This window comes from Saimiri boliviensis, chromosome 16 (assembly GCF_048565385.1).
Source record: "Saimiri boliviensis isolate mSaiBol1 chromosome 16, mSaiBol1.pri, whole genome shotgun sequence".
Classification (NCBI taxonomy): domain Eukaryota; kingdom Metazoa; phylum Chordata; class Mammalia; order Primates; family Cebidae; genus Saimiri; species Saimiri boliviensis.
Window position 1 is genome coordinate 85085998 of NC_133464.1, and position 16425 is coordinate 85102422.

The 16425-nt window shown below is 40.6% G+C and overlaps 1 protein-coding gene across 3 annotated transcripts in view; it reads right to left on the reverse strand.

The window, feature by feature from the left end:
* Positions 1–8: 8 nt before the first annotated feature.
* SGCG (sarcoglycan gamma) overlaps positions 9–16425 on the reverse strand; it is a 139485-nt gene continuing 123068 nt past the window's right edge. For 2 of the 3 annotated variants that reach the window (XM_010335579.3, XM_003919756.4), the window contains exons 7-8: positions 8985–9108; positions 9–4442 (exon numbers count right to left, since the gene is read on the reverse strand). In XM_010335579.3, the coding sequence (XP_010333881.1) occupies positions 4269–4442; positions 8985–9108 (298 nt within the window). In that variant the 3' untranslated portion in view covers positions 9–4268. Of the gene's footprint in view, positions 4443–4804; positions 8664–8984; positions 9109–16425 lie in introns of those variants that run through there. The other variant, XM_039473114.2, reaches the window with a different exon arrangement.

A 16425-nucleotide genomic window follows, 5' to 3' on the forward strand; every position in this document is an offset into this window, starting at 1 on the left:
CATAATGGATATTTCCTGAGAAATAGTTCACTGGAAAGCAAACATAACATCTTAATATTAAGTTTCAATGTGTGTGTTTATTGGAAATATTAGGAAAATATTTTCTTACATATTTTCATGCTGGAATTTTAGCAGATTTCTAGGATTAATAGAATGTAAAGTGCTTGTTACATAGTAGGTTTAGGTGCTCATTGATTTAGTTGAGTTTATGTCACCATTTTAGAGAATCAGATTAGTTGATACATATGGCCTATATGTCTTTGGAAACAGATACATTAAATATTTTTTTTTTCCTGTAGGTAGAGGCTGACTTGATACTTTCCTTGCCTCAGTGGACAGCTGCATAGCTGGGACTAATTCACACTTTAGTACTGACAGATAGGAGTTGTTCTTCTTTATAGTTAGGCACAAGGCTTCAAAGTTAGGCAGATGAGGGCTAAGAGTGCTGTCTGTTCTGGAGCTACCTGAATTCTGCATCTTAAGCTTTATTTAAAGTACTTGCTACCTCGAAGCTCCAATTCAGCACTTAGATTTTATTGCTTTTGAATATTAAAATTTACACAGAAAACCTTGTTTGGCCTTGATGATAGTTGCTCTAGTTGGAGTTTTATGATTTTTCCAGGCTTCAAAAACACCCACACAGGTTCATAATCCCATATATGAAACCCTTAATGTGTCTCATAATTTTATTTTAGGAAGTGAATACAAGTATATATAACTTTTTAATGAAGTGTTCCCACCAGGGTCAGGCTGTACCTGTAATCAAATGCATTAGTATTTCTGCAGTGAAGTCTATAAGGGTTCACACTAAATTGAATACATAGACCTGATAAATAGCCTTATGTAATTCGAGTCAGCTTTGCCACCAATAGTTTACAGCAGACTTATATGAAAAATTTCACTTTTTGAAGCATGTTAGATTTTGGAACTGAGGTTAAGGAATTTTGGACCTGAACTATTTTGCTATTCTATGCTTCCCCCTCTACCGTAGTTTGCTTTTCTTTTAAAAAGATAATGGAAGCTGTCTACCGGCATGTGGATCAGCTGCTCCTGAGTAGAGTAGCATGCAGTCTAGGAAAGGGAGCAGCATCTGCACTCGGGAGCAGGCTCGCTGCTGCAGAGGCTCCAGGGCCAGGGTGTCCCCAGCAGGATGGCTCAACTGTTCATGGTCTCTGTGAGGAAACAAGTGAAAAACCTGCACCATACAATTAGTTAACGGAGCCTGGAGTGCTGAGAGCTCAAAAATGATTTGGGCAAAATCTTAAAATAGTATCTAACAAAATGAAGAGGAGTTGTTCCCAGGTCTGATTTGGGGATGAATGGGATTTACTTGTTTCATTATTTCCAGTTGACATTTTTGGTAGTTTAAATGTTTTGTAGATCTCAAGGATGACATTTATAGTGCTGGTGGAAAATAGCAATTATAGAAATATATTTGAAGTGGAATTCAGTATGTGAAGAAGACTGCTAAAGCCAAGTAGGAGGTGATGTTTCAAATCAAAGAAGGGGACAGAAAGCTGCGTAAGCAGACACAACCTGAAAACCATTGTGCACAGGATTCTGCCCGCTCAGAAGACCTTCCACCCTCATTCCCTGTTTTCCATAGGAGCAAAGACTTTACCTATTGGGTGACCTGGTGAGGTTGGTGGGGGAAACCGAACACACATGGCTTGACTCTTTTAATGTGAATTTGGCTGCCTTCAGAGAAGGCATATGTCCATCCTCCACATGTAGTGGCTATAGAAGTTGGGAACCTTTAGTTTTACCTGTGACTAGAGTGGTTTGTGTTTTATTCAGCTGTGAAGTATTAGGAAGTCCATTTTGCTGCAAACCAGCTATCTTTATTATTAAAGCATAATAGTAGTAGAAGATTTTATCTTTATCTTTTTTACTGTATCTACACGGTTTATAAATTGGGAAAGAAATAAGTGCTATTTTTAGATCCTTAATACAGAAGCACTCAATAGTCTATAATCACATAGTCTAACAGGAGTATCAGTCTAAATACCCTGTTATGTTTATAATCATGACCTGATGCCTTCAATAAAAATTTAAGTTACATTATATAATATGTTTAAGAAGACAGATTTAGGTAATCCATTTTAGAATATAACCCATCTAAAAGCTTTGATGCTAATGAAGGATAAATTTCTTATTCCGGAGAATGCATTTATCCATAACAACTTCTTTCAACATTATTCCGTATAGCTAAGGATAAAAAAAAAAAAAAATAGAATACAAGGTTCTGTTCACACTTTCTAATTGACTACTTTTATTTACCTCACTTTATCATTTACGCACTATATTTTGGACATAAACTATGAGAACCAAGCTAGTTTATAAATATTTAGTGATCTTGTGTTTTATCAACTGGGCTTGAAGACATGTTTTGCACAAACAACAAAATACCAGGAACTATTTACTAGGACAATAGAAATGTCACGGTAAGAAAACAGTTTACTCAGGACTTAAATAAATGGAAAAGGTAAATACCAATTTATAAGTAAAAACACCCAACCGCTGTGAAATTGGAGGATCATTACACTCAGTTGAGTTTGCTCTTAACTGCCTGGAAAGCACTGTATTTTTATTTTGAAATTTCAAGTGTGTGTGCATTCTAGCAATTTAAACATCAGGGAGTTGTTACTAGCAGTCTATGCTGTTAACATCTTAGTAAGCATTAGGAATAAAGAGCTCACTTTTGTACTTTCTCTTTTGTACATAGTCTCTCTGAGACTATGGAAAATGAATTTGAACTTGTATTTATAGTTATTAATATTGTCATGTCATTAGAAACTTGCAGGGCTATACCTGTTTGGAGATTCTTTTTATAATAAGTGAAAAACACATCCCGCCACTTTCTGTGGTAGAGGGCATTTTACAAAGTGAGTGGGTGGTCTACACAAAACGAACCTGTCTTCAGAGGTCAGTGTGTCCTATTTGATAGCAACGTATACAGCCAATTGGCACTAAACATTTTCACAAGCTCTGAGTGTCTTATTTCTATGAAGTTACATCCAGATTTTTGTCTCATGTAGAGGAAAGAAGCACAGACTAGCCCTTCGATCTTGGTAGAGACAAAACCTCTTTGGGCTTTAGTTTATTTGTCAAATAAGTATTATTCCATCTGTACAATTATCACACAGACAAGTGTTTTGGACATGGCTAACACGTGAAACTTTCAAAGTGAAAAGAGCTATGCAAATTTAGGGTTACCTTTTAGTTTCAGTAGTGACCATGTGACCTTGTGACTTGTTCTACTTGAGCCTTTGTCACCAGTAACTTGGGGAAAAATAATATGTACCTCAGAGATTTGTGAAGATGAAAAAAGTAAGACAATTCCTAAACTGTGAAGTCTGGGGCCGGGCTCAGTGGCTCACGCCTGTAATCCCCGCACTTTGGGAGGCTGAGGCAGGCGGATCACTAGGTCAGGAGTTCAAGACCAGCCTGGCCAACATAGCGAAGCCCTGTCTTTACTAAAAATACAAAAATTAACTGGGTATGGTGGCGCATGCCAGTAATATCAGCTACTTGGGAGGCTGAGGCAGAATCACTTGCATATGGGAGGTGGAGGTTGTGGTGAGCCGAGATCACACCACTGCACTCCATCCTGGGCAACAGAGTCAGACTCCATCTCAAAAAACAAAACAAAACAAAACAAACAAACTGTGAAGTCTGAAAAATGAGGTTGATTATTGCGTATTGACTATACACAGAAAGTCTAATTTTGTGTAATTTATTCCTTTGACTACATCTTGAAAATCAGATCAACCTCAAATTTCCTTTGAAACATGAAAGTTTTCTTGTGAAACCTGACGTATTTGCATTAAGCCGAAGGGAAAATGTTAGGTTTAAGTGCTATAAACGAAACGCTGTATAGAACTTTGGGGCATTTTAGTATTGACCACGGCTACTCTCATGGGGCATTGGATAGCCACAGCGGAGCGTCATACATGAACTCCACACAGCAACTCAACACTGCCTGTGTGCCCACACAGACAACATGGGGGGAGGCAAGGCAGAGAGAAGTTGCAATTGTTTGGGTGAAAATTAATCCAGTGGAAAAACATTGCTTTTATATTTCTTCAGCTTTTGAGATCGTGTAGTTTTGTCCAAACACTTTCACTGGCACATTTTTTTTCTTGAGTTCCTCTGGAAGCATTTACTTCCCATCCACACCGCCTCAGTCTTTCACGATGTCCAGCTGCTCCCTAGGTGTGAGGATCTAGGGCCAGCACTGCACAGCTCACTGAGAGGACACAGGTGGCTCAGAGGCAGATGTGGCTGTTCTCCTGGCACGTGGTGCCCACGCCAGCCACAGACAGGTACAGCTTCCCATCTGGACACACACAGATTTCGTAGAGTCTCTGCGAGCTGCCAGAGGGACTCCACGTCCCCTGGACCAGCTTGGGTAAGCACACAGTTTCAGCATCAAGCACAAGCTGGTTGGGAGAAGATGACACACAGGCGTTAAGGGAGGGCCACCCTGGTCGACAGCAAATACCCGTTCTCACAAGGTTTCCAATTAGTTTCTTCTCACAGAAAACGAAATAGGCACCTGACTTTATGTGAGCCATTTCAATTATCTGATTCTTGGCCGGCGCCTTGGCTCAAGACTGTAATCCCAGCACTTTGGGAGGCCGAGGCGGGTGGATCACGAGGTCAAGAGATCGAGACCAACCTGGTCAACATGGTGAAACCCCGTCTCTACTAAAAATACAAAAAAACTAGCTGGGCATGGTGGCGCGTGCCTGTAATCCCAGCTACTCAGGAGGCTGAGGCAGGAGAATTGCCTGAACCCAGGAGGCGGAGGTTGCGGTGAGCCGAGATCGCGCCATTGCACTCCAGCCTGGGTAACAAGAGCGAAACTCCGTCTCAAAAAAAAAAAAAAAAAAAAAAAAAAAAAAAAATTATCTGATTCTTTCAAACCCTTGTTCTATTTCACATGCAGGCTGGGACTTCACAGTTCCTTTCAGTCTAGCTGAGAAATGTGACCCCACTGTGAAAACGTTTCACCTTTACATACTCACTTGGACTATGTAAATCCTCTCCTCCCCATTAGGATAAAGTACAATCCACTGAAATAGATTCATCTTAATAATTTTTACCTGTGAATGATGAAATGTATCCTGATTTTATTTTCCTATGAGAGGCAATGAAATTCATCCTATTAGCTGGCAACCGTTCCCTAACTTTGAAATATTATTTGAAACTGCACTACCTCCTTTTAGGTGCAGAAAAGCAGTAGACAGATGGACTAAGCCAATCAAAAAGAAATGAAAGCTACGGGATTTTCTGGTCATATGATAATTTAGTTAAACTGAAATGCAAACAAAGAGCCATTGAAATCTTTTTGATAAAGAAATAAGAATTGTCACATCCAGCAGCCAAACGCTACCCACTCCAGGACACTCACTTGTTCCAAGGAATTAAACTAAATGTGGGTAGGCATAATCCTGTCCTTGCCAACGAGGCGAGCTCCTTCCTTTAGTTTATGTGGCTGTTATCCTTGCCTTTCAATCTATTCACAACTTGCTGTCTGCTGCACGCATTCCCTGGTGTGGACCCTGGCAGGTGAGGCTTGATCGCACGGCCCCACAGCATCTCGGGCAGCTCTGCTCCCTGTGTGGTCTGGTGCAGTCAGGGTCAAAGAAGTCAAATAGGTGTTAGTATGTTTTTCAAGTAGAATCTCTTTAGGTTATTATCCAACAACTCAGGTTCTTTGGGCACTTGCTTTTCACTAACACACTTTCAACTTGCTGGCTTCTGTCTCCTTTCTTGCGGTTAATCAGTCCATTTTTTTCTAGTTGTCATTTTTTCCCCTACTCTTCCAGCAAACTCTAGCTGCTGGGGCAGTCCCACACACCGCCTCCAAAGCTCATCTTTTTTTTTTTTTTTTTTCCTTTATGGGACAACGTTTGTTGAGAAGTTGAAATCTCTCTCATTCCTTTGAACTAGCTCCTCGTAATAAGGAAGATTCATTCTAATTATGGGTCTGGCTGTGTGCTACTTGTCAAAGTGACTCCTACTTCATGGAAATAAGTAATATTTCAAAAGTAAGGTAAGTTTAAATTTGTGAAGGTAACACATTTTTATGTGTGTAGTGACATGATTTCATAATGTGATTTTCCAACACTCTTGATTTTTATTTCTGCATTTATCTGCTCCTGACTTTTTTTTTTAATTTTGTTTTTCCATTTAATGCTAGGTTTAAAAGGAGGAGAATATATCTATCACCGTTACACATGCATTCTATTTAAAACCCATCCAGATGCTTTCATGGGGCTCTGTCAAGAGTGGGAAGGTCCCCACAGCTGCTTCTCAAAGCCAGGAGAGAATGCTGTGTGGGCAGTGGGGAGCCCATCCTGACATCATAACTTCATAGGTTATGACTTGCGGTGGCTTCCCCTGAAGACGTGTGTTCCACTGGCAGGCTGTCATCTGGTGGGTCCTGCCCTCACAGCCGGCTCGATGATGGCACCATATCCACCTACTCCTTTTACTACACCTTCCTATTAGTATCATAGTAATGTAGTTTCAAAATGTTGGCACCCATATTCCTACAGTGTCTCAAAATCCTGTGACATAATTAAGCAAATATTATGTTCCATGTTTGACAATAAGGAGAAAGGCCCAGAGAGGGCCAGATAAGATTCCTGAATTCAAACAGGTAATGAGGGAATTGATCTAGCACCAAGACTCGGGCTTCCTGACTTCCAGCCGAATCCTCTGCCCGCTGCTCCACGTTTCATGTGTAGGGGACATGTGCCTTCCCACAGGTGCAATGATCTGACCAGGGCTGGGGAGGAGCTTGGAAAGCCATGTGCCCTCTCACTGCACTAACAGCATCCGGGGACATTTTTCCCAGCACAGCCATCCGGTGTATGGAGATGCACCTGACAGCAATAACTCAGGCACTCCCTGAGAATGACTCTATGGTCTAAGAAGAATGTGTGTTCAGAGTTCTGAGCTAAGGAGCCTAGGAGGGGCCAACCCAGAGATTTAGTCCACATCTGTGAAGGACATCAGAGCACCCGGCCCATCCCTTTGAACACAGCCCAGATGGCGGATTGAGGTCCTTTGTTTTGGGCTAAATGGAAGTTATTGCTAAGTGAAAGTGTTGTATAACCTGCATGCTTTTATGAATGGGGGCAGCTTCCCAGTCAAGCTCGCTGCTACTGGACCGCCCTGCCTATAAGTCCTCAATAAACCCTAGGTCTGTTCCATGGCTCTGGGTCTCTTCTTCTGCCTCTTGGACACGGTACCATCCTTATTCGAGTCAGCAGGGTCTGGCACAACAGCCAGGCAACGGCGGCATAAATGAACACAACCCGTGCCACTCACTGCACTCACTGTTGGTAAGGCAGAGTATGTACAGGAGAATTCATGCAGCAGTGGCTTATTTTGAGCACATTCATACATATAAAAATATCTGGGGTTAGGCCAAGAAGATGAGATGAGTTGTTTGTACAAATCTATAAATACGGCATCATACGATTGGAATGAGCTTATAAGCCAAACCCTTGATTTTCTTCTAGACCTTTTAGGAACATCCTTAACATGTTGGTTGACTGAAATCGAGCTTTTTCCTTTTTTTTTTTTTTTCTAACAAACAAGGTTCCATTATCGTTATTGAGCAGTGTGTGCCCTAAGCCTCACTGTGACTTCAGCTGCGTCCCCTGCTACCTGCTGTTTCACTTTCCTTGGTTTGAGTTATCTGCTGTCAACCTTGGTCTGGATAATATTAAATGGAAAATTCCAGAAATAATTTAAACATTTTAAGTGGCACATCTTTCTGGCTAGCGTGATGGAATCTTGAGCCGTCCTGCCCAGGACACGAATCATCCCTGTGTCCAGCATCTCCACACTGTCATGCTCCCAGCCTGTGAATCACTGAGGAGCCGTCTCCACGGTGAGATCCACTGTTAAGTTATTGTGGTGCTTGTGCTCAAGTCACCATTATTCTACTTAATAATGGCTCCAAAGCGCAAGAGCAGTGATGCTGGCGTATTGTTATAATCACTCCTTTTTTTTTTTTTTTTGAGACGGAGTTTTGCTCTGTTGTTTAGGCTGGAGTGCAATGAGATCATTTCGGCTCACCACAACCTTGCCTCCTGGGTTCAAGTGATTCTCCTGAGTAGCTGGGATTACAGGCATGCACCACCATGCCCGGCTAATTTTTTTTGTATTTTTAGTAGAGACATGGTTTCTCCATGTTGACCAGGTTGGTCTCGAACTCTTGACCCCAGATGATCTGCCTGCCTTGGGCCTCCCAGAGTGCTAGGATTACAGGCGTGAGCCACTGTGCCCGGCCAATCATTGTTCTTAATATCTCACTGAGCCTGATTTCTAAGTTAAACTTCAGCATAGTATGTATGCCCAGGAAAACAGTGTACGCAGGGTTCGGTACTGTGTTTTTAGGCTTCCACTAGGGGTTCTGGAACATATCCTCTGTCCATAAAGGGGGACGAGTGTATTTCTAGGCTTGAAGTTCCAGGTTTTATCTTTATTGTAGTTGACTTTGAAAAAACACTTATTTTTCATCTTCCATTTTCATTTAAACTGGAAATGCAGCTTAAGTGTAGCACTCTGGGCAATGAAAGGTGACTGTGGTTGTTGGTGGGTGACTCCTAGTGATAGCCATCCCCAGAGAAGCTGGATCCCTAGGAAATGGCAAAATGAACATTCTCTGTAAACTCTAATGTCTGTAGTGTGTTTTTCCCAACTTGAAAATAACAAGTCACTTGATAGCACAAATGTCAGTCAAAGAAAGTTGCGTGGATCCAGTACAGAATAATTTTAGCCTTTCTTGGCCCCTTCTTTCAATGCTAAATTGTCTTTTGCTTGCCTTGTACATTTGCTACTCTATGACCTTCATAATGTTTTCCTACAAACTAATAGAAATTTAATACTGATAGCTTTACAGACATGATACTCAGGGATAGTATCAGGACATACAGTAGGAGGCTGATCTGTGAACTCACCATTCCATCACTACTGTGAAAAACAATATCCATTTGAGAAAGCGCCTCGATTTTCCCAGCGTGAGCTTGAATATGCACCCCCCTTGGGGCATCCATACTTAGACTCCGGGTGGGAGATTCTAATCTGAGGTGAGGAAAAGAGGCAAAGGAAAATCAGTATTAAATAAAACCACTCCAGCAATCCCTCAACTTAGCATGGAAAATATAAATAGTAAGGTATATAAATCTTCAAGTCATTCTCCAATCGTAACATAGTGTGCATTATTCATTGATAAATCCAGAAATAATGTGAAATAAATAGACTTTATATCAGTGAAAAGTCTATGAGATTAGTATCCTCTAAAAGCTGATGAAAACATTAGGCAGTCCTGGCCGGGTGCGGTGGCTCATGCCTGTAATCCCAGCACTTTGGGAGGCTGAGGTGGGTGGATCACGAGGTCAGGAGTTCGAGACCAGCCTGTCCAACATGGTGAAATCCCATCTCTGCTAAAAATACAAAAACAAGCCGGGCGTGTTGGCATATCTGTAATCCCCGCTACGCAGGACGCTGAGTCAGGAGAAGCACTTGAATCGGGATGGGGGGTTGGGGAGGCTGCAGTGAGTGGAGATTGTGTCACTTTACTCTAGCCTGGGTGACAGAGTGAGACTTCGTCTCAAAAAGAAAAGCAGTCCTAATCCCATGCATGTAGCAGTTTCCGATACTATTTCAAAAGAAAATGCCATTTATGAATAACTATACAAAATTGTTTTCATTATGTTGCCGACTGGAGCTCAGTGGCTCTTTAGAGATGTGATCATGACACGTTGCAGCCTTGAGCTCCTGGGCTCAAGAGACCCTCCTGCCTTGGCCTCTCAAGTAGCTGTGATGGGCTTGTTTTTGTTTTTGTTTTTGTTTTTGTTTTTTTAAGTAAAATATCAATTTATTTAGGAAAAAAAGATAGATTTAAGGACAATACATGCATTTTCCACATGTTCATGAGACAGAATATAAGTTGGTTAGGTTTTTTGTTTTTTTTTTTTGATGGAGTTTCGCTCTTGTTGCCCACGCTGGAGGGCAATGGCATGATGTCGGCTCACTGCAAACTGCACGCCCCGGGTTCAAGTGATTCTCCTGCCTCAGCCTCCTGAGTAGCTGGGATCAAAGGACATGCACTAGCACGCCTGGCTACTTTTGTATTTTTAGTAGATGTGGCGTTTCGCCATGTTGGTCAGGCTGGTCTCGAACTCCCAACCTCAGGTGATCTGCCCGCCTTGGCCTCCCAAAGTGCTGGGATTACAGGAGTGAGGTACCGTGCCTGGCTGGTCCTTTTTTTTTTTTTTTTTTTTTTTTTTTTTTTTTTAATTTAGAAAGATTACAGGGCAAATGGAAATATTTCTTTTGGAAAAAATACTGAACTGATCGAACTGAAAGAAGGGAGGTTGGCCTCAGCTGGCTTTGGTTTTGTCAAATTTATCAGACGTTCCTTGTGGTTAAGCCAAATAAAGGAAGAGAACCAGGAATATAAGAGCCGGAGGAAATATCTTGCCTGCCTCTACCTGGAAAAGGCTGTGTTTCCACCAGATGGCACAATGTGATCATTTGAAACACTTTTCGGCTGCTCAGCCCGAAGTTTGAAATGCTGATTTCAAAGAAATGCTTAAAGAGCAGTAGGAAGCAGAAGAAACAGAAAAAGATAAGTAATTAGGAAATCCTACCACTGTGGGCTAGGGTTTAATGGGAGGAGAGCGGCAGGGAGCAGAGAGAAAGAAGTTGCTTAAGAGAGAAGTACCCTGATAATGAATCTGCACTTAAATTGACTGAACATTTATTTGACAGACTTTTTACACCTGATAAATTGCTCCCTTGTATTGGTGAGTTTTTTTGGTCAATCACTATTCGTTATAGAAGACAAAGTTTCATTTTCTGAGCATGTAAAGTTAGACCTGCTATACATTTGGAAGTCTTACCTTGAGTATGAGAAAAATCTTAGAGACATTTATGGAATGTATTGGTCAAGTTAAGCTGGAGAACACTTTGGTACAGCTCCATGTGCGTGGTCTAGCTGACTGCCTGCCCAGTTTGCTACATAGATATGTATATATGTATGTATATATATATACACACACACATATATATACATGTATGTATATATATACATCTATATGTATAGGTATATGTATATATATGTATGTATATATGTATATACATATACACATACATACACGTACATACAATCAAAATATTAAAACTAAGCTGGGTACGGTGGTATGCCCCTGTAGCCCCAGCTACTTGGGAGGCTGAGGCAGAAGGATCATTTGTGCTCGGAAGTTCAAGGCCAGCCTGGACAATATAACAAGACCCCATCTTCCTCTCTCTCTCTTTCTCGCTATCTCTCAGCATATGTATGTATTAATATATATAAACTAATAACAATGATCAATAAAGTTGCTGGGTTAAAACCTACCGTGCAAAAATCAATCATAATCACTTCGAAAGTACAGTGGAAGAGAGAACCCATTCTCAACAGAAACAAAAACTACGAACATCCTGGTAATGAATTCTAATAATTATGGGCCAAACCTAAGAATATCGCAAAATATTAAGGGCATAAAAGAAGACTGTGAATAAAGAGATATACATATTTATGGACAAGATAATTCATTATCATAAAGATATGAATTCAATGTAATTCCAATGAAAAAACCAGTACAGTTTTTCACAAAACCTGAAAAATTGATTTTAAAATTTACATGAAAAATAGGCCAGGCACGGTAGCTTACATCTGTAATCCCAGCACTCTGGGAGGCCGAGGTGGACAAATCACTTGAGGTCAGATGTTCGAGATCAGCCTGAACAACAGGATGAAACACAGTCTCTACAAAAATACAAAAATTGGGCCGGGCGCGGTGGCTCAAGCCTGTAATCCCAGCACTTTGGGAGGCTGAGGCGGGTGGATCACGAGGTCAAGAGATCGAGACCATCCTGGTCAACATGGTGAAACCCCGTCTCTACTAAAAATACAAAAAATTAGCTGGGCATGGTGGTGCGTGCCTGTGATCCCAGCTACTCAGGAGGCTGAGGCAGGAGAATTGCCTGAGCCCAGGAGGCGGAGGTTGCGGTGAGCCGAGATCGCGCCATTGCACTCCAGCCTGGGTAACAAGAGCGAAACTCCGTCTCAAAAAACAAAACAAAACAAAATAAAACACAAAAACAAAAATACAAAAATTATCCTGACGTGGTGGCACACACCTGTAATTCCAGCCACTCAGGAGGCTGAGGTGAGAGAATCACTTGAACCCAGGAGGTGGAGGCTGCGGTGAGTCAAGATCATGCCACTGCACTCCAGCCTAGGTGACAGAGTGAGACCTCATCTCAAAACAAACAAACAAAAAACAACAATGACAACAACAACAACAAAAAAAAAACAAAGAAAAAAGAAAAAAACCAACAACAACGTGAAAAATAAATGTCTAAAAACAGTCAATACAACAACTCTGAAGAAGACATGGTGGGAACACTTGCCCTAGCAGAGACCAGATACATCGCACAATTGGCTTAAGAAGAAAAAACCCAGAACAGTGAACAAGAATAGGGCACCTATTAAACATACCTTTATAGATGACAAAAATAGCAGTACAGATAAACAAGGAATAGACTGATTTTTGAGACAACTGGGTATCCTCCCTCAGAAAACAAAAGAAAATTGTTTGCCTACTTCACATCCACATGAAAAATAACTTCTTGTCTGGTTAAAGACCCGAACACAAAAACAAAAATGTTTTTGAAAGAACTCACTCCCTCCTTAGTGCCCAAGCACTGGTTTTTAAAACAAGTTCCTGAAAGTTTATTTTCATAGAATACTACAAGGATAAGTTAGCTTTCATACTGGCCAAATACTCTCCAGAAAAAGATCAGTGTCTGTAAATACATGATTAACAAACGAAGCATTTCATGATCTTCAGCAAGCCACTTCTTGTTAGACTTGACCACCATCTAAGTGTAATATTGACATTCATAGCGATCCATATGAAGATTTTTATTTTTATTTTCTCACCTCTGTTCTGAATGTTTTTTGTACATAAAAACTTGTGTTTTGGTTTACTACTGAACTATGCAAAGACACTGTGTATATGTAATTGTATTTACACAATAAATGCCTGCATTTGAATAGTTATATATTTATTTATAATATTCTTCATGATTTATGACAATTCAAGTATTTGGAATTCAAGTATTTCACTTGAATTTATGGAATCTATGGTTTTAAATGCAGATATAGTCTGATACATTGATATGAACATTATTTCCCTATAATTCTTTTCCCATGCATACATACTGACTTCTAATATTTTCCTTTGAATTAGATCACCTGTTATTACAACTTTGAAAAAAACCATACAGTTCTGTATAACCTCACTCCTAAAAGATGCATAACACAGGGCATAGTTCCAAGTACTACCCACAGTCAATACTGGCACCATCCCACAGTCACCCAAATTACTCCTGGGATTTCATTATTTCTGAAAAGTGTGCTTCTGTCTTCAAAAAAGATGACTTGTTTAACTCATGAAAAATAATAAAATAATCTTCTAAACTCATCAAGACTGTACTGCACAGAAATAAACTAATAATCTCTGAGGTCTAGAAGGGAGCAGAAGGTCGCAGCAATGACCAGAAATTTGTGAAAGACGATGCCACATTGTAGGGTAACTGATGTCACTCAGACAAGATGGCTACGATTAAACATCTATGACTTGTCCAATTCAGTCTTTCAGGGAAGGCTCGGGCTTTTAATTACTGCAGAAGTCAGTGAACTGTAAAAGTTCGGTTGTCTTTAAGACCTCTCTTTCAGTAACTTGGTTTCGTATTTTTCATCTTATTTGTTAATCTTAAAAGGAATCAGAAGTTTGCTTGTTAAGAAAATATATTAAATCTTAAAAAGCTCCTTTTAGCTAAAAGAAAATTAGAACCAATATATTTGTAAGTCCTTCTTGAGGGCAACTGTACATTTACATTTGCAGTATTACTTTTCATATAACATATTTTACATTCCAGATTTAACACCCCCTGTTCTTGGGTAGATGACTTGACACAGTAAGTTGGCAGTTTTCCCTAAGGGAATTTATCAACTTAATGTAATCCTAATGACAGATAAGTTTTCGGGAACTAGGCAAGTTCATACTCAAGTTCATATGCAAAAATACATAAGCAAGAATAGACAGACTAATGTTCAATGACATACAAAGTCATGTGTGTGTGTGTGTGTGTGTCTGCATGTATGTGTGAGCACATGAATCCATGTGTGCACAGTTAGTCCTACCAGACATGAAAATAACTTCTAAGACCTATTCAGGCTGGGCGTGGTGGCTTACACCTATAATCCCAGCACTTTGAAAGGTCGAGGTGGTCGGATCACCTGAGGCCAGGAGATCGAGACCAGCCTGGCTAACATGGTGAAATCTGATCTCTACCAAAAAAAATTACAAAAATTAGCCAGGCGTGGTGGCAGGCATCTGTAATCCCAGCTACTCAGGAAGCTGAGGCAGGAGAATCACTTGAACCTGGAAGGTGGAGATTGCTGTGAGCTGAGATAATGCCACCACACTCCAGTCTGGGCAACAGAGCAAGACTGTCTTAAAAAAAAAAAAAAAAGCCCATTTAGTTAACAAAGTCAGTACTGGCTCATGAATGGAGAGACTAGTGCAGCTGAATAACAACTGCAGGAACAGCCCCAAGCATAGAGAAATGTAGTGGTAAAGGCTGTATTTCAAATTATAGGGGAAAAAGTAGAGATTTAAATAAATAATCCAGTTGCTGGCATATCTGGTTGGCCAATTGGAAAAGATACAATTAGAACCAGACCCCACCCCTTATCGATCATACCTCACACAATAATAAACTTCTAAGTGGATCAGAGGTCTAACTGTAAAAGATAAAGCCATGCAAGAAACATGTTAATTTCAAACTTAAAATCCAGATACAATAAAAGAAATGATTAATAAACATGAGTATATAAGCATTAAAATGTTTGCATGGCATGAAGTACAATAAGTTAAAAACCAACTGAAGCTGGAGAAAATTATTTAAAATATATATCAGGGATAAAGGGCTAATATCCCCAATATTTAAAGAAGTCTTAAAAATTGAGAGTAGGCCAGGCATGGTGGCTCACGCCTGTAATCCCAGCACTTTGGGAGGCCGAGGTGGGCAGATCATGAGGTCAAGAGATCAAGACCATCCTGGCCGACGTGGTGAAACTCCGTCTCTACTAAGAATACAAAAAACAGCCGAGCATGGTGGCACGTGCCTGTGGTCCCAGCTACTAGGGAGGCTGAGGCAGAAGAATCGCTTGAACCCAGGAGGCGGAGGTTGCAGTGAGCAGAGTTTGAGCCACTGCACTCCAGCCTGGCGACAGAGCAAGACGCTGTCTCAAAAAAAAAAAAAAATTTGAGAGTAAAAATATTTTTAAAAAGTAGAAAAAGACAATTCACAAAAAGAAATATAAAAATGGCCTTTAAACATGAAAAGTTGCTCCACATCACTCATATTAAGAGAAATGCAAACTATATTGAGATACCATTTCTAGCCTTTCAGATTGGCAAAAATTAAAATAGATTAATTAAAGAATGTTGTGTTGGGAGCTATGGTGAAAGGAAAATAGGTTTTATTGTAACAATGCTAGTGTGCAAATTGGTACACCCCAATAGAGGGGAAGTCACTGGAAGGGGATCTGAGCAAACAATATATGCATTTATCTTTTTCACCTATGGATTCCTCTTCCAGGAATTTACCATGAAGCTATTTCTCCAACAGTATGAAAATTTACCTGCACAAGCACATTTTGTTCACACTGTAATTACAAAATATTGTAAATAAATAGGTGCCCATATAGAGGAGAGCAGTTGAAAAACCTCTGATACGGGCCTACTAGGGACCTGCATGCGATTTCTGGAGCTCTTTCCCGGCGTATGCCTTCTTCTCTGATCCGGTGCCCCACAGACTCCATCAGCCTTCACTCCCCACTCTTGCATCTCTTTCTCCTCCATTCCCTGAGGTTCCCACGTTCTTACTGGATTCCCCTGCCCTGTGCCTTGATTCCGAACGTGCCTGTGAGCAGAGAGCTTGGGCAACTGTAGGGCTCACCTCATTAGTTTCTATCTTGTTTTGCACTTCCTGTTGTCCAGTGTCTGAAAATGGCTGTTTCATGTATTTGTCAAATGTTCTTCTGGTTACTAGAGATGGCACATCTGGCCCCAGTTACTTCATGAGGGACAGAGGAAGACTGTTGCCCAGAACTGCCCTGCTGCAAGCTTGCAGGGGTTCCCTTTCCCAGATCCCTCTTAACAATCTCCTTCTCCCGCTTTACACGGAAAGACATGCTCATTCATTCTGAATCGATTATGATGTATTACCCTGAGGTAGAAATACTTCCAGGAGTAATGTGCAAGGGAAAATGTAAAC